The sequence below is a fragment of the Mustela putorius genome, unplaced genomic scaffold (genome assembly GCF_011764305.1).
Source record: "Mustela putorius furo isolate JIRA1106 unplaced genomic scaffold, ASM1176430v1.1 tig00000738_pilon_pilon_pilon, whole genome shotgun sequence".
Classification (NCBI taxonomy): domain Eukaryota; kingdom Metazoa; phylum Chordata; class Mammalia; order Carnivora; family Mustelidae; genus Mustela; species Mustela putorius.
This window is the reverse complement of record NW_025421463.1, coordinates 7,137,469-7,161,246: the sequence shown is the minus strand read 5'-3', so window position 1 is coordinate 7,161,246 and position 23,778 is coordinate 7,137,469. Positions and strand designations below refer to the sequence as shown.

At 58.7% G+C, this 23,778-nt stretch overlaps 1 protein-coding gene across 3 annotated transcripts in view; it reads left to right on the top strand.

Annotated features, from left to right (window-relative positions):
• LOC101678724 (TRIO and F-actin binding protein) overlaps window positions 1–20,760 on the top strand; it is a 51,798-nt gene extending 31,038 nt beyond the window's left edge. For all 3 annotated transcript variants that reach the window (XM_045083892.1, XM_013051606.2, XM_045083891.1), the window contains 13 exons: window positions 3,329–3,385; window positions 5,934–6,002; window positions 6,128–6,217; window positions 6,583–6,692; window positions 8,161–8,686; window positions 9,315–9,425; window positions 14,442–14,589; window positions 16,275–16,377; window positions 16,928–17,087; window positions 17,155–17,268; window positions 18,259–18,345; window positions 19,141–19,304; window positions 20,044–20,760. In XM_045083892.1, coding sequence (XP_044939827.1) covers window positions 3,329–3,385; window positions 5,934–6,002; window positions 6,128–6,217; window positions 6,583–6,692; window positions 8,161–8,686; window positions 9,315–9,425; window positions 14,442–14,589; window positions 16,275–16,377; window positions 16,928–17,087; window positions 17,155–17,268; window positions 18,259–18,345; window positions 19,141–19,302 — 1,737 coding nt within the window. In that variant the 3' untranslated portion in view covers window positions 19,303–19,304; window positions 20,044–20,760. The remainder of the gene's footprint in view (window positions 1–3,328; window positions 3,386–5,933; window positions 6,003–6,127; window positions 6,218–6,582; window positions 6,693–8,160; window positions 8,687–9,314; window positions 9,426–14,441; window positions 14,590–16,274; window positions 16,378–16,927; window positions 17,088–17,154; window positions 17,269–18,258; window positions 18,346–19,140; window positions 19,305–20,043) is intronic.
• The last annotated feature ends 3,018 nt before the right edge of the window (window positions 20,761–23,778 follow it).

Genomic DNA, 23,778 nt, shown 5'->3' with positions numbered 1-23,778 from the left:
TGTGGGGGGGTACTTGGAGGGACAGCATATCCCTGCAGTGGGAGGGGGCTTCCAAAGGAAGACACCCTCCCGTGATTGGAGGATTTTGTCAGATGGAAATGGACTGGGGGAGGGAAGAGTGTAGACAGACACCTTGGTTGTGTTTGGGGAAAGGTGAGAACATAGAAAAGGGGCCTTGAAAGGAGGGCTTCAAAGGCCAGGAGAAGCAGTTTGGGCTTTGATCAGGGGCACTGGGGAGCCAAGAAAAGTTTTGGAGCAGAGAGATGGCTCATGATCTCTGCTGACAGCGTTTGCTGGGTTCATCATGGCTGCCTTCATGCCTGAGCCTGCCCCAGCCTGGTGTCCCTCCTGTGTCTTCTTCACACCCTTTCCCTCTCTCCTGACCCCCAGCGCTGAGCTCAGAGGTCTGTAGGGAGCATGTGGTAAAGTTGCCTGGTAAAGCCAGGCCTGGAGTCCAGATCTGCCCCACCTCCTTTAGCTTTCGCCCAGTGCAACCCTGCCCTTGGAGCCTCCTGCCTTAGCCACTGCCTGGCATCAAATTATATACCTGTCCACTTGTTTATTGTCTGTCTGTTTCCTGAGTTCCACCAGGGCAGGGGCCACATCTCCCCTTCGCAGCTGATTTCCTGGCCTCAAACAGTGCCCGGTGCTTTAAAAAAAAATTGTTTTTCAACAAACATTCCCTTAGACTGGAGGGTGAACAGGCATGTCCCTAACGGTGAGTTGCTCCTATTCTGGCCTGTGAGGGATAAGTGAATGGCTTCGAGACCAACACAAACACAGCAGAGGCTGCAGGAGGGCACTTTCTGGCATGGTGTGTGGTGTGTACTGGGAAAGGGGCCACAGAAGTGGCAGTTAAGCTGGGTCTTAACGCACGAGTAGGGGTTTGCCTGGTCCCGGGTGGAGGAGGAAGCCTGGTATTTCAGCAGAGGACATGGGCTGGTGTGGAGGGCCTGGAGTCCTGATGTGTTGCCGATCAGAGAGCATATGTGGTGACGATATAAAGATGGGGTTCCCTGTGCAAGGGGGATGCCGGCTAGGCGGGTGAGCTGAAGCTTGTGCGCTGTCAGGCAGCCAGACCTCGTCTTGCAGCCCCCTGGAGGTTTGAAGCAGACTTGTGACACTTAGACCTTTTTGAGGGGGTCTGCCCGCCAAGCTTGTGTTTAGAGGGGTCCGTGTCAGTGATCCAGGCAGGTGGGAGGCTGTGCTGACCTGTGGCCGTGGCCATGACCCAAAGGAGGAGAGAGCTGGTCGGTACCCCTGGAGGGACAAAGGGCAGGTGAGCTTTCTCAGGTGGAGGAAGGGTGGCTGGGCCCTAGAGGCCATGTGGGAAGGGACAGCAGGAGAGGTCTAGGCTGGCAGACCTGTTGACCCTGGACAGGGGTTCCCAGGTTACTGCAGGACCTTCCCTGTCAGCGGATTTAAAATCTCATTTTAGCAGCCTCCTCCCCTCCTTAAGGTCAGCGTGCTTTCTAGCACCCGGGGTGGTGAGCAGCTTCCAGAAGGTCACTGAGCTTCTCCATGTGTAGCTCATTCAGCCCTCTCACAAAGCTTGGGGGAGTGCAGGACCTGCCCCCCCAATATGTGCTGTGTTAGATAGCCAGGGGTCAGGGAAGAGATGTGATGTTCGCCCCACCCTCTGCTTTCCAGGCAGCGCTTGGGGTCCCAGCCTGTCATCCTAGTTGCTCTCTCCTGGAAGCCTATGGCCAACCTCCCAACCCTGGCCCAGTCTATGGGCTGGGTGGTCCACTGGTCCCTTCCCAGGAGCTTTCCCCTGGACCAGCACAGGGGTTTAGACCAGGAAGGTAAAGGAGGGTAATATTTATTCAGCAGGCTTTTGCTGACACCCAGTCACAGCATGCCAGCCTTGGGGTCACTGGAGGTCCCCATCTGAATGGAGGTCACCCAGGTGATTTGGTGGCCCCGAGTGTAGCTGCCAGTCTTCGGTCTTAGTTTGGGACTGTCCTAAGCAGCCTCTGGCACTGGTGGGGAGCAGGGTAAGGGCAGATGGAGAGAGACAGGACGAAGAACACAGCCCCAGGGTTCCCCAGCTCCTGAGAGCAGAGCCCGGGTCCTCTCCCTCATACAGGTAGGCAGGGAGGGGCTGCCCTGCAGGGGTGGGGATGCGGGCCTGCGGAGATCCAAGGGCTCTGGCCCCACAGCTTGGGCTCTGGATGGCTCCGGATGGCTCTGGATGTCCAGGCTGCTGGCACAAGCCCCTCGTGGGCCACTTCCTCCACCTGCAGAAGAGGAGAATGGGGAGGAAGGCGGGTCAGGGGAGGTAGCCAAGTCAGGTGGCTCCGGTTACCAGCTGCTGTCTCTGCTGCCCACCCCACTGAGCCCTGCTGCAGGCTCCTTCCACGCAACCAGCAACCAGACACCTTGGCCTGGTGAGGCCATGATGCCGGTGCTGATAGGTGGGCTCAGGGCCATGGCAACAGGTGGCCGCCTCCTTCCTGCCCTGCAGCCTGGCCCGCCCCACTCTCCGCCCTGCCAGGGAGCAGGGGCTGACACTCTGCTGAGCGGACCAGGACCTACAGAAGTCTGCGCCTGGGCCAGGAGGGTCTGGTGGCTGGAGCCCATCAGATGGGCGTGGCCAGAGAAAATGCCTGGATGAATGGCTGCTTCATCTAGGCCCTGGGTGTTGGGGGGGAAAAAGGGGGTACCTAGCCTACAGCCCTCTGTGGAACATGCTGCAGCTGGGAGCCCCCAGACCCCGGGCCCGCATCCCGCTGGGCAGCACCCACCAGGTGGGGCTTGCCAGGACTGAGGTACCACCTTCCTGGTCCTTCCAGAGATCTGGAGGGCACCAGAGGATCTCTGACCCTAGCCTGGGCCTGACTCCCATCTTTCAGGGTCTCCAGGAGGCATGGAAAGGGCAGGCTGGTCAGAACACGGGAGAGTCAGTGAGTGGGGGATGAACACATGAAGGCGTTTTCCTCGTGGGCCTCCCGGCCTCTTCAGTGAGGGCAGCTGGACAGTTGGCTTGGCCCTTCTGGTCCAGGCTGTTCTCAGTGCTCTCTGGCGTCTGTAGGCAGAGCCACTCTGTCTCTCACTGTTCGGTGAGGAGGTAGGCTGGTTGCAGGGGGGAGCCTGGACATCTACGGTGGATGTCACCTTGCCTGCCCTCTTGGCTCTCAGAGACTGTTGGGGAAAGGGGCCAGGTCTGCCTCAGTGGCTGAGAGCCTACCTGGAATTGGGGGTTACCTGGGTCCTCAGCGCCCCCATCTCCTGGTCTCTCTGGGGGGCAAGATGGGTGCCCACTCCTCCCCAGTTCTGGTTGGCTCTCCACCAGCCCTAAATCACCTGCCTGCTCATCTTCCCACAGCCCGATCTGCTCAACTTCAAGAAGGGATGGATGTCGATCTTGGACGAGCCTGGAGAGGTAGGAGGGCTGCAGCGAGAGTGGAGGGGGTGGCCTGGGCAGCTTCGGGGCCCCAGTAGGTCCCTGGGGACAGCCCAGGAGGCTGAGCTGCTTCCACGGCTTATCCACACCTCTGGATAGCCTGGCCTCTGAGTGGAGGGGGTCCAGGGGGGCCAAGAGTGGGCACTGTGAGGGCAGGGGTTTCTCGTTCAGTCCCAGAGGGCCTTGGGCTGGGGGCGTGGGAAGGCAGAGGCTGCGGTCATCTTGGCCTGCTAGAACAGTCCACAGGCCTACAGGGCCTCAGGACTAGAGACCTCCTTGCCCCTCATCCCCATGTGTCATCGAGAGGCCCTGGGCCCTCTCCCCTCTTGACGACGCTGGCTGAGTCTGGGATGGAAGGGCTCCAAGAGATCAACTGTCCTGAGACTGCGGATTCCCAAGGCCTCAGCCATGCAGGAGCCTCTCCCTCCCCACAGAAGTGGGCCTCAGAGGACCAGCCTGGGGCTCCATTGGTCGATCCAGAGCTTCCTCTGGCCTCAGGAGCCACATCTGTGGAATGGGCATGAGGGACAATGACGATTCTTTCCAGGGTGGACAACAGGGTCAGGGAGGTCGAGACATGTAGGGTCCCTGACAGAGCTCAGCCAGTAACCCTTCCCTTTGTCTAATGCGTCCATCCTTAGAACGAGGAGGGACAGCGGCCTCTCGCTGGCTCTGCCCTTTCAGCTGCCAGGCTGGATGGAGTCTGGGAGCTGGAACTGGCTTCCTGCCCACTCAGCCCGGGAGGGGACGGCTCCCCGCCCCTGTCCTGCATGCGCCCGTGGCTCGGCCTGCGTGCAGCCCGCATGCCTGGGAGGGCTCAGAGCCAAAGGGAATCTCATTGTGTTTCCTACCCACATGTTTTATTCCCTCCAGCCCACAGCCTTCCGTTCCTGCTGCCTGCTCGCCAGTCGGCGGCTGGCTGTGCTCCAGGATCACACAAGGCCTGGCACCCTGCCAGTGACCCTTTTCAGCCTCCCCACCCAGGGTCTCTGGAGGGCAGAGATGATGGGCCCCACCCAGAACTGGCCGCTGCTCATCTTCTTTCGCAGGGTTTTGGAATGTCCAAGCTGGAAGGGCCCTGGGAGTTCAGCCAGCTCAGCCCCTGGGTACACAGACAGGGGACAGGCCCACATCTGAGCTTCCAGCTCTTCTGGGCCTAGTAGCCCCTGCAGTAGAGCCAGGCCTAGAACTAGGGCTGCCTAAGGCCACGGAACTCCATCTGACTCCTATCTCAGCCATTGTAAATTAGGCCAAATTAGGCAGGGGCCAAAGAGACGATTTGGCACAGAAGCCCTGCCCTGCTTTGTAGAGGGGCAGTTGAGGTCCTGAGTGGCAACTCAGGCCATTGCTAGGACAGTCCCCAGTAACCTAGTGCCTGACGCTATGCTAAGTGCCATGAGAGACATACAAGGAAGGGATAGATACTTCTAACCTCACAAGAGGGCTTAGGAGACTTCTTATTAGTCCCGCTTGCCAAGCCAAGAAGAATAAAACTCAGAGAGGTCAGGATACCTGATCAAAGACACACAGCTAGCAAGGGATAAAATAATTGTAACCTAGGTCTCTTGGATACTAAACCCTATTTCTTAGGAGAGGCTGTGTGCAAAGAAGTCGGAAGTGTCATTCTGGCACATCCTTGAAAACTTGCCATCTTCTTAAGGAAAAAACACTAAGTATTTAGCCTTAGACTTGGGTAGAGTTTGTTGGTGTGGGGGAGCCCCTGGGGGGGCGAGGACGGGGTGGCATGTTCTGACCCTGGGAGTGGGCGGACTTCGACTGGCATTCCAGTCAATGGCCAGAAGCCCAGGGATGGGCTGAGCTTGGAGAATTTAATAATGAGCTGTTCTGCCACCCCTCCCCTGCCCTCCACGGCCTGCCTGCCGGCCTCACCCCACTGGAGCAGACAGGCACTGCAGAAAGGGGCCCAAGTCATAAATGTGCAGAGAATATCCTCTCACAAGCTGAACACGTGTGTAACCAACACCCGGCTCAGCGAACAGAATAGGACCCACGTTCAGACGCCTCCCCCCAGGCCACCTTCCATTCACTCTGAGACACTTGACCTTGGCTACTGAGGTGACCTAGAGGGGTCTAGGGGAAGAGACATGTAAAGTTCTGCTCCCTGACTTGCCAGGCGAATGACCTTACACAGGTCACAGCCCCTTCCTCGTCTGCACTGGAGGGATTGCGTGTAGGAACCATGGTGATCTCGATGGAGAGGGTCAGGAGGGCTACAGGACTGCCAGCACATCAGAGAAGGGCTCCCAGAAGGATAGGGAAGGTGTCGGCACTGAGGAAAAGCCAACCCATTTCATAGATGCGGCCCCTGGAGGGGCCAGGCTTCAGATCTGGAGTTTCTGTCTCTGCTCTGTCCCCTGCCCCCTGGGCCATCAGCAGGGCAGAAGAAGGTGCCGTCAACCCAGCAGCACTGAGGACAGCTGCAGAATGGTGCTCACACCCCCCCCGTTTTGTCATCCCCCGCCCCACAGCCCCTCTCCCCTTGCTCATTTTTCCCTCTCCTTCGCAGTGGAAGAAGCACTGGTTTGTGCTGACGGATTCCAGCCTTAAGTACTACCGGGACTCCACCGCTGAGGAGGTGAGACCGAGTAGGGGCGTTCTCTGCCCCTGTCAGGTGCTGGGGGGCCCTGGAAGGGGATCGGGGCGGGGGGCCCGGGGCGGGGCAGTGGAGGGCGTGGACCATCGTGGGCCTCCCTGTGGCAGGCCGATGAGCTGGATGGTGAGATCGACCTGCGCTCCTGTACGGATGTCACCGAGTACGCCGTGCAACGCAACTATGGCTTCCAGATCCACGTGAGCCTCGTGCAGCCGGGGTGGCATGGGGGGGCAGGGGGCGGGCTTCGTGACTGGCTCCTGTCACCTGCTGTCCCGGAGGTGGTCCTCAGAGCTGGTCAGAAGCTCTGCTGCCAATGCCTGGCGTGTCTGGGGAGGCCCCAGAGATCACAGGTGGCGGGGGAGGGCGGGATGTTGGGGAGATCCTGGAGCCACCGGTGGAGGGAGCTTTGGCAACCGCCCCCCCAGCTCCTCCCTGGGGCAGGACCTCAGGTTCCGTCCTGCGGGGAAAGGACCACCCTCCGTGGGGTACGCAGTGGCGAGGGAGCAGGGGTGGGGGGCAGGGCTGGCCATGTGGCAAACCTGCCTGCGGGGTGGACTTGCAGACTAAGGATGCCGTCTACACCTTGTCGGCCATGACCTCGGGTATCCGGAGAAACTGGATTGAGGCTCTGAGGAAGACTGTGCGACCCACCACGGCCCCGGATGTCACCAAGTATGTGCCAAGCCGGCCTGGGACCTTGAGGGAGGCACCCACCCCTGTGTCCCTGAGTGGGGTTTTGGCACCCAGCTGAAGGCCCCGTGGTTGTACCTCCGGGGCCTCAGTTCCTCCATCAACAGAATGGAGAGAGGCAGTGAGCATTGTTGGCACTCACCTGGAAATACTTGGAGGATCTGAGGTTTGCCTGCCATCCCGTTGTGGTCCCCACATCCTGAAAGGAGGGGAGGGGACCTTGACTCTTTGGAGAAGATGCCAGTGAGTCAAAGGCCCCCGAGAGGTAGCCGACTGTCTGGAAGCCGTGGGAGCCGTGTCTAAGCCTGTGCTGGGGAGAATGTGTGGTTAGGTCATCTGGGTGAGGTTCTCACCCCACCCGAGGTCGCCGTGCAGGGGGGTAGGGGGACTGGGCTGCTGGGAGAGCCCCCACACAGTATAAACGCTCGCTCCCTGCAGGGGGCTGGGAACCACAGCAGTTGGATAGCACGAGCGGCGTGTGGTGGTGGGGGACCCACGTCTGAGCCCCACTCCTGGGCCAAACTTTAGCTATTCAACCCCAGGCCAGTGACTTCCTTGTCTGAGGGTCCGATTTCTCATCTGTTGTGCTGAGTGTGACGTCGGCTTCATAGGAGGGATGTGCGCAGAAGCCCCCTGTGGACTCGGGGGCTTCGTGGCTGGACTTTCAGTTAGTCTGTAGGCCTGGCGGCTCTAACAAAGAAGCCCCCCACACACACACACACACAAAGAGGCAAAAATAAGGGAGCACTTGCTTTCTGTCTCTAGAACAATCCAGAGGTGCATGATCCAGACCTGGTGGGGCAGCTCCGTGGCCCAGAGCTCACACCTTTGCGTCTGGCTTGGTTCTCACGGAGTCCCAGCCTGGAGTCCAGCCAGGGCATGGCCCGTCCTTTAAAGGGAACCACACCCCTGGCCAGAATGTAGTCACGGGGCCCCGCAGCTGCAAGGGGTGCTAGGGGTGGGGTTGGCTGGCTCACTTATGTGCCCCACTGTTACTAATGGAGCAAGGGGAAGCCTGCCGCAGTCAGCGCTCCGGTCACCGTCCAGCTCCTCACCACCATTCACCTCGTCTTCCCTCTCCTCCCATGAGCCCCTGGGGCCCCGGACCATGCCTTAAACCACACTTCTGGTGACGATTCTATGACCAGCACTGGCCAAGGGCCCTGGTTGCTTTGCACACTTGCCCTCCCCGGGACCTCGTGTCCGTTCTGTGAGCGGCTTTGTGGGCCCATGTTACAGATGAGGTCCCTGGGGGCCCAGCAGGGAACCCAGCTCTCCTGGTGCCTCTGCTGCTGAGCGTGGGCCCTGGAATGGTTGCCAGGGTCTGTTAGTGACGAAGCCCAGGTCCTAACCTCTAGATGGGGGTCCGGCCCTGGCCGGGGGTGGGCAGCGGGGCTGTGCTTCACTCCATCCCCTGACGAGGCTCTGCTGCCCACCCCACCCCCCCCAGGCTCTCAGACTGCAACAAGGAGAATGCGCTGCACGGCTACAGCACCCAGAAGGGCTCCCTGAAGGCGGGAGAACAGCGGGGGGGCTCTGAGGTCATCGGTCGGGGCGGCCCGCGGAAGGCGGACGGGCAGCGGCAGGCCCTGGACTACGTGGAGCTGTCCCCGCTGACGCAGGGCGCCCCGCAGCGGGTCCGCGGCCCGGCCCGCACGCTCGACCGCCCGGCCAAGCAAGAGGAGCTGGAGCGGGACCTGGCCCAGCGCTCCGAGGAGCGACGCAAGTGGTTTGAGGCCACGGACGGCCGGCCCCCGGAGACCGCCGCTGGCGAGGGGCCGCGCCGGGGTCTGGGCGCCCCGCTGACTGAGGACCAGCAGAACCGGCTCAGTGAGGAGATTGAGAAGAAGTGGCAGGAGCTGGAGAAGCTGCCCTTGCGGGAGAACAAGCGGGTGCCTCTCACCGCCCTACTCAACCAGAGCCGTGGGGAGCGCCGGGGGCCCCCAGGTGACAGCCACGAGGCCCTGGAGAAGGAGGTAGGCATCATCGCTGGCCTCCGGGAGCCCCCTCGTGCCACCAGCACCCCACCGATGCCTGCGGTCACACTGTGGCATTTATCTGGCATACCTAGTGAGGGGGAGCTCAGCCCTGATTCGCTGAGACCGCAGACTCTTAGAAACTGAAGTCTTCTTTCCTGGACCTCGGTGTTTCTTGTTTTGGGGCATTTTTTCCTTCTTCGTTTTGTCCTCAGCAACCACAGAGAAAGGAAGAGGGAGAGACCACTTATTAAGCACCTTCTGTATACCTCCTCCTCGGTCTCCTTTACCTGTATTGGCTCCCTGAGCAGTCTCAGAGTCCCAGAGGGTAGACCTCGTCACGGTTGGACTGGTGGGAAACTGAGGCTCAGAGACCACCTCCTATGTAATGTGATCAGTGTCTGTGACCACAGTGTCCTGCTCCCAACCCTGTTTAGTCTTCTCTGGGACAAAGTTCTCCTGGGTCACTGACCTGGACATCCAGGAAGCAGCTGAAATGTCCCCTTTACCTGCATTTCCACCACCGGCTGCTTCCCCTGCTCAACCCAGGGCTCCTCACTGCCTCCCAGCATCCCTTTCCCAGCTTCTGGCTTCTCACTGACCAACCCCCACCCCCACCCCCTTATAGGTCCAGTCTCTTCGTGCCCAGCTGGAGGCATGGCGTCTTCAGGGAGAAGTTCCACAGGGTGCACCCCGGTCCCAGGAAGATGGCCACATCCCCCCAGGCTACATCTCGCAGGTGAGGCCAAGGGGCTGTTTGGTGGGGGCTGCGGGCAGGCTTCTGGTTGCTGAGCTTTCGGAGAACAGCCAATGTTCTGGGAGTGTTTTGAAACCCATGGGTGTCATTTGACCTGCAATGTCTCATTAAAAGTGCCCCTCGGGTAGACGTGATCACTGTGCCCATTTTTCAGACAAGCCACTGAGCTTATGGGACTGTGCCCATTTTACAGACAAGCCACTGAGGTTATGGGACTTGCCCGAGGTCAGCTGAGCGGCAGAGGTCAGAGGTGGGATGTGAGTTCGGTTCCGGCTGACTGCAGAGCCCATGTGTGAGCTCCCCGTGACACTCTGCACTTGGACCCCTTCTCCCATACCGCCCAGGAAGGAGACCCAGTGGGGAGTGGGATCCCCAACGGGCAGGCCTCCAGGGTTGCTGCCTCAGGCCAGAGAGATCCCGCTCGTGCCTGTCAGGCCAAGACCCTACGGCAGGTGGCTTGCGGGATGTGGGACCCTCTGGTAGCCCCCAGGGGACACCTGTTCTGCCTGGGACAAGTGGTTCTCAGCTAGGGCTGATTTTGTTCCTCTGGGGACATTTGGCCATGGCTTACTATCAATTTTACTGATATAAAGGACATTTAGGATACAGTGTACAAATACAAAATATATCCCTTTCCTTGTGAATTCCATATATAGCGAGCTGACTCGTGTCAGAATACTTTTCACTAGTGTTTCCGAATGCTTGTATCATCAGCTAATTGGCAAATGAGGATTGTTTTAACGTGAATGTTGCTTGACAGTTTTGTTCACGTCATTAAGTAAAATGCGAAGACATATGTCAGAACTTTACTTGGTCAATGTCATGAGTAACTTCTTGACCGAACTGGATAATAGTTTTCTTTTGAGAAAATTCCGTTTAGGAGTATGTTCTCAGGTTTGTATTCTAGTTCCAGTGTGATGGTTAAAAATTTGGCAGACATAGGAGTTTAGTCTGCATTATTAGCATTTTCTCAGCCCTTGCTAACGTCCAGACAATCACAAAACGATATATCAAGCCTTTATTTGTGATGTTCCCCAACTTCCATGGTGTAAATACTCCCGCTGTGGCTGATGTCCCCAAACACCGATATGGGAAGAGATATGTGCACAGAATCGTAGAGCATTTCCACCAGACAAGATGCAGAAGATGTAAATAAACCTGAGAGCACATGGGTGCCCTGGCTGGCTCCGTCCGTGGAGCGCGGGACTCCTGATCTCGGGGTCCTTGAGTCACAGCCCCCACGTTGGGTGTAGAGATCACTTAAAAATAAAATCTTAAACAAAAACAAAAACAAAAACAAAACACAAAAACCTCAAGAGCATAGACAATAATAAAATGCAGTGAAATAATTAAGAAGTGATGAATTTTGAGTATCACCTTTGTTTTCCGTAAATTATAAGTTTATATAATTTAATTTTTTAAACGACTTCGCTTAACAAATATGTGACAGAGTTGTGAAGAGTAGACCGTCGGTCGCCTCCAGTCAGCACACCGTTGCCTGAAGTAGAAGAGGCTGCTGGGGTCCTGGGCTCTGAGCGCGGGGCCTTCTAGAAGTTTCAGGGTTGGAGGTGGCTGTGCGGAGCGGTTTTGGGGTGGGGGCACGGGCCGGGGCAGAAGGTGGAGGGCTGGTAGGTATCTACAGTGAAGACGTCCAGCAAGCCAAGGAGCTGGGATCTCATTCCGCAGACCTGAGGGGGTTTGGGGTCTGACAATGATATCAGGAAAGTGGTGTTGGCGTGGAGGGGAGTTTGGGAGGGGGCAAAGGTGATGTCAGGGCCTAGGACGGGGGCTGGGGGAGAGAGGGCTTCAGGAGGGTGTGTACAGGGAGGCCTGGGTGACTGAGCCCAAGGAAGACAGTGGGGAGCCTCCCAGGGGCCCTGAGTCTGGGCCACTATGCAAGGCCAGGGAGCCCCATGGGACTGAGTGGTGGGTGGAGTGTTCAGGTGAAGGGAGACCAGGGTCAAGGGGAATTGGGACCTGGCTGGGGGAGGGGAGCTAGCTTTGGGGGTCACCTGATGTGGAGAGGGGCATGGAGCAGGATAGGCGGGAGGAGTGGGTGGGGCTTCTTCAGGCTGCGCGAGGCCCCACATGCCCCTGGTGCCCCAGGCAGCTGGGACACCCTCAGAGACCCCCACCCAGAGGGCTTCAAAGTATACTCGGAGCCCCTGGACGCCCCAGGAGCTGCCTTTCTGGGTGGTCCCATTCACAGCCATCGGTATCTGGCATCAGAGCAGCCTTATCTGTTTTACGTTGGAACCTACATTAGATTTCCTTTGGGAAAAGATTTCTCACTTAAATGAAGTTTGGAAAGCACTGCTTTGATTGCTCAGTTTATGGGTGGGGAAACTGAGGCATAGGAAGTGAGACTTTCAAGCTAGAGGCAGACCTGTGTTTGCAGTCCAGGCTTCCTGGTCCCCAGGGGGCCACTGGGCACACAAAGGGCTGTCAGCCATTTCATCCCATTAGGTTGGGATGGGCAGGGGTGCAGATGGAATTGAGGGGTGCAGGTGAGAAGGGATAAGAAAACAGAGCCAAAGACGGGTAGAGGAGGGGCCCCAGAGGTGGGGGCACCGGAGAAGAGGAGCTGAGCCATCTCTATCCCCTCCGACCCGGGAGGAGGTGGCTGGGGATTCAGGGGACCCTGGAGAGGTGACTGCTGGGGAGGGGTTCGGCACCTGATATCTTTGTCTGGGTGGGCGCCTCTCTTTCAGCTTGTGGAGCTGACCACATAGGACAGTAGCTGGGGTTGGGGGTGCTGTTCTGGGGCTTCGCCGGCCAGGGCTCCTGTGTCTCCTCTATGCCCCCTCCCCCAGCTTCCTGCAGAGTAACGGGCATTTCCTGGTCTACTTGGATCCCTATCAGAGGTGGCCGCTGGACACCTCGGGCCCTCCTGAAGGTAGATCAGAGAGAGCCGCACTGGGCCTTCTAGGAGCCCCTCCTTCCTCAGGGGCTGGTTCCTGCCTCTGGACCCCCTGTTAGCTGCCAGGTCGGCCTGCGTCATTGGGCCCATCTCTGTAGGTGGGCTTATCTTAGGGACCCTCATGAGTTGGTCTTATGGGCCTGTTTTATAGAGGAGGACACGGAGGCTCCGTGGGGAAGGGGCTCATTCAAGTTCACTCTGGTACAGCGAGGATCAGGACCCGGTCTGTGAAACTCCAAAGCCATGTTCCCTTGTTCTGACTGGAGGGGGACAGACGTCACCTGTCCCCCCACTCAGAACACCTGGCCCTTCCCCCAGACCGGTCCTTGTAGCCCCCGGTGCGGCTGCTGGAGAGGTGGGGGTCAGTCCCCCCCACACCGCGAGGTACGCTGTGGCCTGGGATATATTCTCTTATCTGGCTCTCGGCTTCAGTTCCCTCCAGGGCTCTTCCCCTTTCCTTAGTGCTCTTAAATCTCATTACATAAAAAATACATTTATGTCTTCAAAAATTCAATCCAATCAAAAGGTTAGAAATGACCACGGGGGCTCTGCTTCCCCTGCCTGCTCTGCCCCCTCCAGGGGTCAACTTGCTCCCCATCGGTGCACATCCCAGGAGTTTCCTGTTGCTGCTGGAACAAATCACTGCAGCTTATAACAAGGATGTATTTTGTCATGGACTTGAAGTGGGGTAGCTTAACCAGGGTCTCACTGGGCTCAAATCCTTTCCACGGGTTCTGGGTGGGACCTGTCTCCTCGCCTTTTCCAGCAGCTTCTAACCCCCCGCATTCCTGGGCTCCTGGCCCCATCTACAAAGCCCGCAGTGGAGAGTCAGGCCCCTTAACTTTCTGTCACTGCCCTCCTGCCTCCACTTCCGCATCCGAGGCCCCGTGACTCCACGGGGTCCAGAGGCTAATCCCTGATAGTCTCCTTATTTTAAAGTCAGCTGATTAGCAACCTTAATGCCCGGCTTCCACATAAGGTGACACATTCAGAGGTTTTAGGGAGTAGGACATGGGCATCCCTGGGCACCCCTGCTGTACCCCCATGGCGTCCCCCACACGTTCCACTGTGTTTGACACGTGTGGACTGGGATGTGTGCCTCTGTGTTGTTTCGGTGAATGGGATCACACAGTACGTGTTGTAAGAAACAAGCTTGAGTCACCTAACTTTGGGACACCTTTCCACAGCTGTCCACGTGGGCAGCTCTGCCCTTCCCCATCTGCCCAGGGGCCTTTGTAGGGTTTGATCCCATCATTTATTTAAGGGCTCCCTTGCTAGGTATCGTTTCTGGTTTTCATCTCTTACCAACCTTCCCGTAGGGAATACCCCTGTCCGAGAATCTTTGTACACATGTGACTTCTTTGTAGTCAATGGGGGGTTACTAAAAATGTGGTGACAACACCCAACTGCCCCCCCCCACTCCACGCACCTGTCACAGGTGACTCTCCCAAGCAGTGTGTGTATCAGTTTTTTAAACACTTGTCGGCCTTGTCTACAGGCCCTGTTCTGTGATGTCACCAGTGTCAGCTCCCTCAGCACCTGTCACCTGTCAGGCTCTGGTCCGGACCCTGCGGGGCTCCGAGCTGGATCAGGTCTTCCTTGTCTTTGGAGAATGTATAGTCTGGCGGAGCCAGGGCAGAGGCTGTCCAGAGATAGAGCAGGGAGGACATTAAGCTGGACTGCAGGCCAAGTCCATTACCCTGGAAGAGAAAGTTGCAGAAGAATGTTCCAGGCAGAGGGCTTAGCCTTAGCCAAAACTCAGAGCTGTGACCATGCCACAAAGGATTTCTTCTAACTGGAGTTCCTTGGGGAAAGGCCTGGCCTGAGGCCACGAGGGTTAGACACAGGAGCAGGGATTTGACCCCGTGGGACAGGAGCCCCTGAAGGACTGGGAAGAGAGTGACAGGGTGAGGTTTGTAGATTCTTAGAGCAGGGGCAGGTGTGGTAGGTGGGGCCCAGCTCCAGAGAGGAGAGGTGGAGAGGACTGGCCTGGGGCGGGTGTGACCCTGAGGCTGGGGAATGGCCACCATCCTGGCAGTGGGGGCAGCTCTGGGACCCAGCTGGACTCCTGCCCGCAGGAAGCGTGCGAGCGCAGCCTGGCCGAGATGGAGTCCTCGCACCAGCAGGTCATGGCGGAGCTGCAGCGGCATCACGAGCGCGAGCTACAGCGGCTGCAGCAGGAGAAGGAGTGGCTCCTGGCCGAGGAGACCGCAGCCACGGCCTCAGGTTAGGACCCTGGGCCCCACCAGCCTCCCGCGGCGGGTCCACGTTGAAATCGGGGAGAACTTTAAATAAGGTGGGGGGAGTCTAGGGCCAAACTTGGGGAAGGGGTCTAGGAGGGGGTGGAGCCCCCAGAACTGGCCTCTGCTTCTACATGAGAAGGGGAAACCGAGGCAGCAAAAGCCCCCCTGAACCCCCCACGTCCTCCTGGGTTGTAGCTCCTCTCCCTCAGGGGCCCACAGCCACTGGGGATCTCACCCTAAGGTGCACGCCCACACTTGGCGCCAACTCCATGCCCAGGTGCGCACCATTTGCTGGGGCACAGACTGCTCAGCTGGGGCCCTGGGAGTGGGGCGGGCTGGACCCTGGGGAGGGCAGGAGCAAAGCTGTGAGCTGTTGCTAAGCCATGTTCCCCACGCAAGCACCCCTAGCTCTTTGCGGTGCCTGACGGAGGGACCCTATTTCACAGATGAGAAAACGGGGACTCAGAGAGGTTAGTGACTTGTCCTAGATGGCACAGCTTGGAGATGGCAGAGCGGGAGTCAGAACTCAGAGCACCCTGACTGCAGAGCCGGGCCCTGAACCCCACCCTCTGCTCTCCCAAGCCAGAAACAGGAACGCCCGAGATGTTGAACATCTCCCTCCCTCCCCGTGTTCCCTGCATACCTCCCTTGTGGGTCTGGCACATCCCAGGAACTCCCGTGGGGTTTCCAGAACCACGGCAGTGATGAGAGAAGTCCCTTGATCTAGAACTTTCCACCTGCCAGCACTGAGCCACGTGCTTCATGCACTCAGGCCCACAGCCCCTCATCCCAAACCCTGGAGCCAGTGTGTTCTGCACTTTAGGGAGATAACCTAGTACAACCATGAGATATCCTTCCCAGCAGAGTCTGGGCTTTTCTGTGAAATCTAGTGCAAAGGTTTTCACCAAGAAACTTCTGAGTCCTGCTTAAGTGGGCTGTGAATGACCACAGATGGCCTTGCGTCTGTTCAGGTCAGGGTTTGCCACCGAAAGAGTTATGAAAAACTTCCAGTGTTCTGAGCCTTTGGATTTTAGAATTATGGATAAGATTATGGACGAGGCGTGTTTAATCCTCCCAACCACCCTGTGTGAGTGTGAAAACACTTGGTCCTTGGTTGCTGGCAGTCTGGAAAATAAGCCAGCGGGAGCTCTCTGCTCATCCGCTCTGGGCCGGGCGTTGTTCTGAATGCTCTCTGCACAGCTTCCGTAACCCACAAGAGAAGGTGCTGTTGTTCACCCCGTTTTCCAACAAAGGACCCAAGGCACGGGGGTTTAAGTCCCCGGTGAAAGGTTGCCGCGTTTGTACCAGCTGCAGTCCTTGTGTTGAGGACGATCAGCAGGCTGGGCCGGAGAGCTCAGCCCAGGCTCTGCAGGGCTGGTGGGCTGTGTGGGGCCCCACCCGGACGTCAGTGACAAGAGGTTCCAGTGGTCAGATACTGAGGTGTCTCCCCAGGGCTGTCCCATCCCAACAGACCGTGATTGGTACCTTCCCTCGATAGACAGGCTCAGAGAGGTCAAACAACTTCCCCAAAGCCACTTGGTGCCTGATACAGGCCGGCTCAGTGCTCTTTGGCCCTGTCTGCATGGTCCGGGTGGGGGCTTGGAGGAGGTGGAGCTTGCTGCTTCTGACCCCTCCCCAAGCTCCCCCATGCCCTTGCCCTGCTTCTAGCCATCGAAGCCATGAAGAAGGCCTACCAGGAGGAGCTAAGCCGGGAACTGAGCAAGACACGGAGTCTCCAGCAGGGCCCCGATGGCCTTCGCAAGCAGCACCAGTAAGATGGCACCCGGACTCCGGGGTCTGCGGGCTGGTCCTCGTTCTGAGCTAGGGGCTGCCCACCCTGGTGTCAAGGCAGGAACCTGTGCCGAGGTCCCTTGACAGAGGACATGACATTTTGCCCCCAGCTGAGACTCCTGATCCAGTCACCTGACACAGGGAACAGCGGCAGGGGGCCCTCAGCCAGACCCCCTTGCCAGTGCCCCAAGATAGTTCCTTAGGCCCCCTCATTAGGCCCCTTGGTGTCCAACTGGTCTCAGGCGGCTTCTGGTTGTGTCCCCTAGAGCTGGGCTGCAGTACCACCCTCAGCCAGTAGGTGTCCCCACCACAGAGGATGGTTCTGGAACGTTAGGGCTGCTGAGGCCTTTGAGGCTTAACCCCTACCTCGTGGAGGGGGCACCTGCTGCCCAAGGAGCCTGTCACCAGTTCCCAGCCCTGCAGCAGGCTGAAGGCAAAACCAGAGCGGGGAACATGAAGTCTGGAGCTGCTTTGCGTCTCTCCTGAGCTGAGTCTCACGCCATCCGTGCCCTCCTCTGCCCCTGGGACAGGTCCGACGTGGCGGCGCTGAAGCGGGAGCTGCAGGTGCTGTCGGAGCAGTACTCGCAGAAGTGCCTGGAGATCGGGGCCCTGACAAGGCAGGCTGAGGAGCGGGAGCACACGCTGCGACGCTGCCAGCAGGAGGGCCAGGAGCTGCTGCGCCACAACCAGGTGAGCCCGGCCCGCGGTGGGGGGTGCGGCGGCCGTCTTCCCTGCACTGACCGCCCGTGCCCCCCAGGAGCTGCACGCCCGCCTGTCAGAGGAAATCGACCGGCTGCGCAGCTTCATCGCCTCGCAGGGCACCGGGGATGGCTGCGGGCGAGGCAGCGAGCGGAGCTCTTGTGAGCTGGAGGTAAGCCTACCCGCATGCCAGGCGGCCTGGCTGCTTCTCAGCCCCCCCGGCAGGCTGGCTGTGCCCTGCAGCCGGGAATGGCATGGCCCCGCCAGCCCAGGCCCCAGGGAGAAGCCACTGCTGCTGGGACGGCCATCTGTGACAAAACCCTCCTGCCAGAGTCCAGCCCTGCCATCCGGGGCCTGCCACCCAGCTGCTGGTGGCCACGACAAGTCACCCCACCAATCTGAGCCCCAGGAGCTCATCTGTAAAAGGAGGCTAGCATCCCCCTTACTAGGAGAAGCTGGAGTAAGAAAATGTGTGTGATCCCAGGATCCCCTAGTATTTTATTTTATTTTATTTTACTTTATTTTATGAATATTTATTTATGGCCTTACTCTGTATTTGGAACGTCTGGAAGGCCTTCATATCTGTTAACTCATTGAATCTCTGTGACAGTCATACAAGGCAGATATTATCACTGTCCCTGTTTACAGATGAGGGCACTGAGACGTAGGGAGGTCAAGTGCCTTGCCAGATCTCTCGCAGGTAGTCACGGCAGAGTTGTGATTTGAACCTGGCAGTCCGGCTTCGGCGTCAAAGCTTTTAAGCCTCCCCAGTCCTGGCCGAACCTGTCTCTGACTTGGTCAAGTCAGAATAGCAAGCCCTGCCCCTTGGGGTTTGGGGAGGGGTTAATGAAGTATTTTGTAGGGACGCCTGCCCTCTCTGGCTCCCTGGGGGGGCTACACTCTGGTCACCCTCTTTGCCCTCAAGTTGAGGGTGGGGTGCTGTGTTAGGACAGCAGCAGAAGTGATCATGAGACACCCACTTGCTAGTATGGACAGAGGTGAGACAGCAAGGAGAAATCAGAGAGGGCTTCCTGGAGGAGCCTGGCCCTGGGGTGTGGTGCATTTTGGTGCAGGTTGGGAGTTACATTCTGGGGGCCTGAAGCAGAGAAGTCAGCTCTCAGGGTGCTGTGGCCTTGGGTCAGCCCAGTCCCCATGACCCTAGGTGTTGCTGCGAGTGAAGGAGAACGAGCTCCAGTACCTGAAGAAGGAGGTACAGTGTCTCCGGGACGAGCTGCAGATGCTCCAGAAGGTAGGGTCTGACTCAGAGCTGGTGGACAGGAGCCCTCCGGTCCGCCTCAGTGCCCCATCCCTAGAGCACCCACTCTGCCACCTGGCCTGCTCCCTCTCATTCACGGCTCTCCTGGTGTCCTTTCCCTATGTATACGTGTCCTTGCCCCTATTTATAGACAAAGACACTGAGGCTAAGAGAGGGTAAGCAACTTGCCCATGGCCACACTTGGCTTTATTTAGTCAGCAGATACTTAATTGAGCATCTACTGTGAGCCGGGCACCGTGCTCAGTGCTGGGGAGACAGCTGTGAATGAAAAAGACCCAAGGCCCCGTGCAGGGGCACCCACGCTCCAGTGAGGAGTGAGCCGTGCGGCGGGCAGTGGGAAGGGCCAGGATTTGGGCCCAGGGCTGTGGCCCTGTGGGTTTGACACCCCCGGGTGTTGGTGGCTCTGGGAGGATGTGTGAGTCACACTCAAAGAAGGGGCCCCAGCCCCGGGCCAGGCTGACCAGGTTCGCACCTTGGCCACTCATTGCCATGTGGTCTTAGACAAAAGCTTCCCCTCCCTAAGCCGCAGCTCCCATCTTGAGGGATGACTGATCTTGAGTGATGCTGGACGCCATCCCTGGGCCATGCCGGGAGGGTGCACCCGGGCCGGGGGGCTGCCGAGGGAGCATCTGGAGGGACCGGGCCACCGGGGCGTGGAGGAGCCTGGAGGCTTCGTGCTGGCTGGCAGGGGCACGGTGGGTGTGGGCCCGGTAGGCAGGGCCAGGAAAGGGGCCTCCGCACCCTCATGGCCCTTGGACGCCCTCCCAGGACAAGCGCTTCACCTCCGGGAAGTACCAGGATGTGTACGTGGAGCTGAACCACATCAAGACGCGGTCGGAGCGGGAGATCGAGCAGCTGAAGGAGCACCTGCGCCTCGCCACAGCCGCGCTGCAGGAGAAGGAGTCCATGCGCAACAGCCTGGCTGAGTAGAGGTGAGTGCTAAGGGGAGGGGAGAGGAGGGGAGAGGCTGGGCCGAGCTGGGGGGAGGCCTGGTGGGGCACGGCCCAGAGGGGGGAGCTCAAGGCTCACCCTCACCTGACTCGTGGCGCCATCTCCCCTGGGACTCTCCCTTGCTGTGGCCTGGGTTTCCCTCTCTGTAAGCGGGGACGGTGGCACTAGCCGCTGGGGGCCGGGGGGCTGGGAAGTGGACCTGGGCGTGTTTTTCAGAGGAGGGCATTTCCAGGGGCCCGATTGTGGCCATGTGCCCCCCGCCACAGCAGGCACTTAGCGCAGTGCCCCGCCTGCAGCCTGCCGAGCCCATACCCCTTGTCAGGGCCCCCTGGGAACCCCAGCAAATGCAGCTTGCCGGCCCCACCTTTCAAGCTGGTGGCATGGCCCATGTCACCGATCAATGATGGCGTTCCTTCCACCAAGTTCCACGCCGCCGATGTCACGGTCGGGGCTGGGCCCCCCCTAGAGACAGTCTCACGGCCGTCTTTGATGTCCTAGACTCCAGAGCTTTCTTACGCTGCCTCTCCTGATGCCAGATCTGCCACCGGGGCTTCTGCTTTCAGATCGACCCCTGTGGACTTCCTGAGGCAGTTGGGAGAGGCTGCCCTGGGGGCCAGGCTCGGGAGGGAGAAGCCCAGAGGAACAGGAGCAGGTCTGGCCCAGCCTTCCGGGCCACCGTGCTCGGCCTGAGCCCGCAGCTCCCCAACTCTTGTCTTCCAGGTCCTGGTGGCCCAGCGGTGCCAGCACACCCTCCCCCGGCCTGAGGGGACCAGTCAGTCGCCCTCCTTCCTGCTGGATGGAAGTCAGAAGCCAAGCTTTCTCGCCACCCTCTGTGGGCCGCACATGCACTCATACCCACCACACACACACACACACACACATGCACACACACACATGCACACACACATACACACACACTCTGCATATCTGAGCGCGCCCCTCGCACTGGGTCTTACCTTGCACCTTCTTCAGGATTTTATATGTGAAGAGATTGTTATATAGATTTTTTTTCCCTTTTTTTTTCCAAAACATGTTATACTTTGAGAAAAGCAATTCCTGGAGGCCGTGTGCCTCCATCACTGGCCCCTCCGGCTCTAGCCGCCTGCCCGGGCTTCTGGGCCCGCGGGCCTGCCCCAGGGACAGGGGCCTAGCAAACGCCCAGCAGCGGTCGTGGCAGGGTGGACTCTGGTGGGAGAGGCAGGGAGCCAGCCGCCCTCTTCCTACCCTACCTCCCACTAACTACTTCCTGCCCTGAGGCACCCCACAGCGTGGGACTCTGGACAGAGGGACAGACGGGCAGAGGGAGCCGGCAGCTGTCCCTAAGTTCTCATCTCCTCATCCGGGGGTGGGGTGCTGGACAGGGAACTGCCCGAGCCGCCCCATGAAGGCTTCTCTCCTGCTCCATGAGCCTTCTTAACTTAATAAAATGTTCCTGCACCTCTGGTGTCCAGGCTGGCTGGGGCAGGGTGGGTTATGAAGGTGGGGGCCCACCACCCACGCCCCCCCAGTGCTCCACCCTTCCTGAAAGGAGGCGTGGGAGCTCCCAGCGCGGAGGCGAGAATCGAGTTTGTCCTCTCCGCGTGGACCACCAGTCACAGCCAGGTCCCCAGGGAGCCGGTTAGAAATACCAGGTCTGGACCCCGCGGTGATTCATGTGTGTCTCTATGTCTGAGAAGGCCCAGGGTGGGCCCTGGGCCCAGGCCTCAGAGAGAGGTCGGGAACCAACCAACCAGCTTTGTCCCTGATGGGGCAAGCCACACCCCCTCTCTAAGCCTTCATTTGCTTCCGTGTCAGATGGGTGCCTTTCGGGCCCAAGTCCTATGTTGAGGTTGTGCTCAGAGGTCACGGCCAGCCCCGGGCAAGGTTGGGGGGTTGGTGGACGTGGCCGCCCCAGGCCCACCAGGCTGGAAGCCTCCTCCCAGGGCTGCCAGCTGTGCTGCTTCAGAACCTTGGCCCTGGTTGTGAGCCCCGGCAAGGCCAGGCCAGGTGGTGCGATCTGCAGGGCTGTGGCCAAGATTCGGGATGATGAGTGACCCGGCCTTGCCTGCCCCTCACTGCCTTTCCTGGTAGTCCAGGCTGGGCCCTGGGGATGCTGATCAAGGACTGGCCTTGCCACCACCGAGGCCACAGACACAGGTTGGGGCCCACACTCTGTGGGGTCCCAGAGGCTGTGGGCACCCCAAGAAGACCCCGACCCATGCTGGGGATAGAAGAGGGCTTCAGGAGGTGACTCTAAGATCTTTTCTAGGTAGAAAAATCCAGAAGAGCATTTCAAGTGGGGGAACAGCATGAGCAAATGCCCTATGAACATCCCCAGTGTGTTTAGGGAAAGACCACAGGGGAGCAACTGTGTAGGCTATGGGGAAAATGTACCCCTCCCCCAGCCAGTGATGAGTTTATGAATGGGCCTGCGGGGTGGTTCCAGTCACTGAGATGCTGGGGGAAGCCTTGAGTGGGGGTGGAGGGCTGGAGGGGGTCATCTGGGAAGTGTTCCTTGCTCTTACAAGAAAGGCAGTCTCTCCCAGCCTTTGGGTGAAGTTCCCATATTGCTACCATTCTGCCTTGTCGATCTGCTAAAAATGGCCAAGTAGAAGGGGCGCCTGGGGAGCTCGGTCAGTTGAACGTCCAACTTGATTTCGGCTCAAGTCATGATACTGAGCCCTGCATCGGGCTCTGCACTCAGGGTGAGAGTCTGCTTACAACTCTCTCTCTCTCTCCTGGCTCTACCCCCACTCACCCATGTTCTCGAACTCTCTCAAATCTTAAAAAAAAAAAAAAAAATGGTCAAGTAGAAGGAAGGGCCGGGCGTGGCATTGCCCCCTGTATCGATGAGAGAAGGAGCATCCCTGAGCCACTCGGAGAGGGGACATCTGCCACCGGCCACCCCAGGATCCAGACAGTTGACCCCAGAGCCCTGCCCATCCTCGCCATGCTCTGTTGCCTCCCACCAGCCCTCCTGACGTCCCTCGGCTTCCATCCTCTGCCTCAGCCCCACTCGCGCCTCCCGCTCCCCCACACCTCCCGGGCTGTGGCCACATCCCCCTCGGTGACCGCCTCCCACCCACCCGCTCCTCCGTGGCCCGGACAAGCTAAAACATCAGACCAACATGGGGAAGGGCATTCCACCTCAGTCATTTAAAAACAGTGGCCCAGCAGTCCCTCCACTAGAGCAATGACAAGGGCCCAAACATACGGAGCGTCAGTGAGGGTGTCGAGAACCAGAATTGGAGAACCAGAATTCTCCCGCACTGCCCGTGGAGGTGGTCTGACGGCTGGGGGAGCCTGGCGGTCCCTTCAGGAAGGGTCGCAGACGTCCACACATCCCGTGACCTGGCATTTCTGTGCCAGGGGGGCACAGATGCCCCCAAGAGAAAGGAGCACTTGAATCTGCGAAGCGACTCGTACAATGATATTCCTATCAGCTTCACAGTAGCCCAGGTCGGAGAACCAGGCAAATGTCCGAATGAATGAGTAGACTGTGCGGTAGTCCTCCCTCAGGATGCTACATGGTAATAGAAAAGAACCCGAAATATGGGGATGAATCTTCCAGATCATGTTGAGAAGAAGCCAGACACAAAGGAGCACGTGCTGTCCGATTGCATTTGTGTGAAATTCAAGAACGGGCAAAGCAGTCACTGTGGTAATGGGCATCAGAACACTGGGGACCTCTGGGCCCAGGCAGGGGAGGACATGGGCTGGCAGTGAGCACAAGGGACGTTTCTGGGGTGCCAGGAATGTTCTAGATCTGGGTGGTGGTCACAGGGGCGTAGATGCATGTAAAGCGTCCCCTGCTGTATGTGTAACAGTTCATGCATTTGACTGTGTGTGGCTCATGTCTCAGTGGAAAAAACCCCAGTGACCTGTCACACAGGGAATTTGGGCCAAACCTTGTGGTGGGGCTGCGGGTGTGGTGTCTGGCAGCCAGGCACGTGCTGCAGGAAGGGCAGAGGCAGAGGTACTAGACAAACCTGCCCTTCAAACCCCAACCGCTGCCTCCGGCGGGCTGCGGGAACCTCACTGAGTCACATCCCTCTCTGGGCCTTGTTTCCCCATCTGTTAAATGGGGACAATAATGTCTACCCTGGAGGGCTGTTCCGGTACTAAATTACCCAAGGTTTCAATGATCCATTGTGGTTTAACCAGTTACTATAGACTTCATGGCTTAGAAAAGCTTTTTTATGATCACTCGTGGTCCTGTGGGATGGACTGGGCTCAACCGGGCAGTTGTCATGGTGTCTTTTTTGCAGCTGTGTCCAGCGGTGACTGGGCTGGAGTCATTTGAAGGCTCCTTTGGGTAGGACATCCAAGATGGCTTTTTCCCTCATAGGTCTACAGCCTCAGCTGAGCGACTGGGACAGCTGGTGGGGTAGGGGGCACTTGACAGCTCTCGCCCTTTCTCCATATGGCCACTTCACGTGCCTAACTTGGGCTTCCTCACAGCATGGCAGCCTCAGA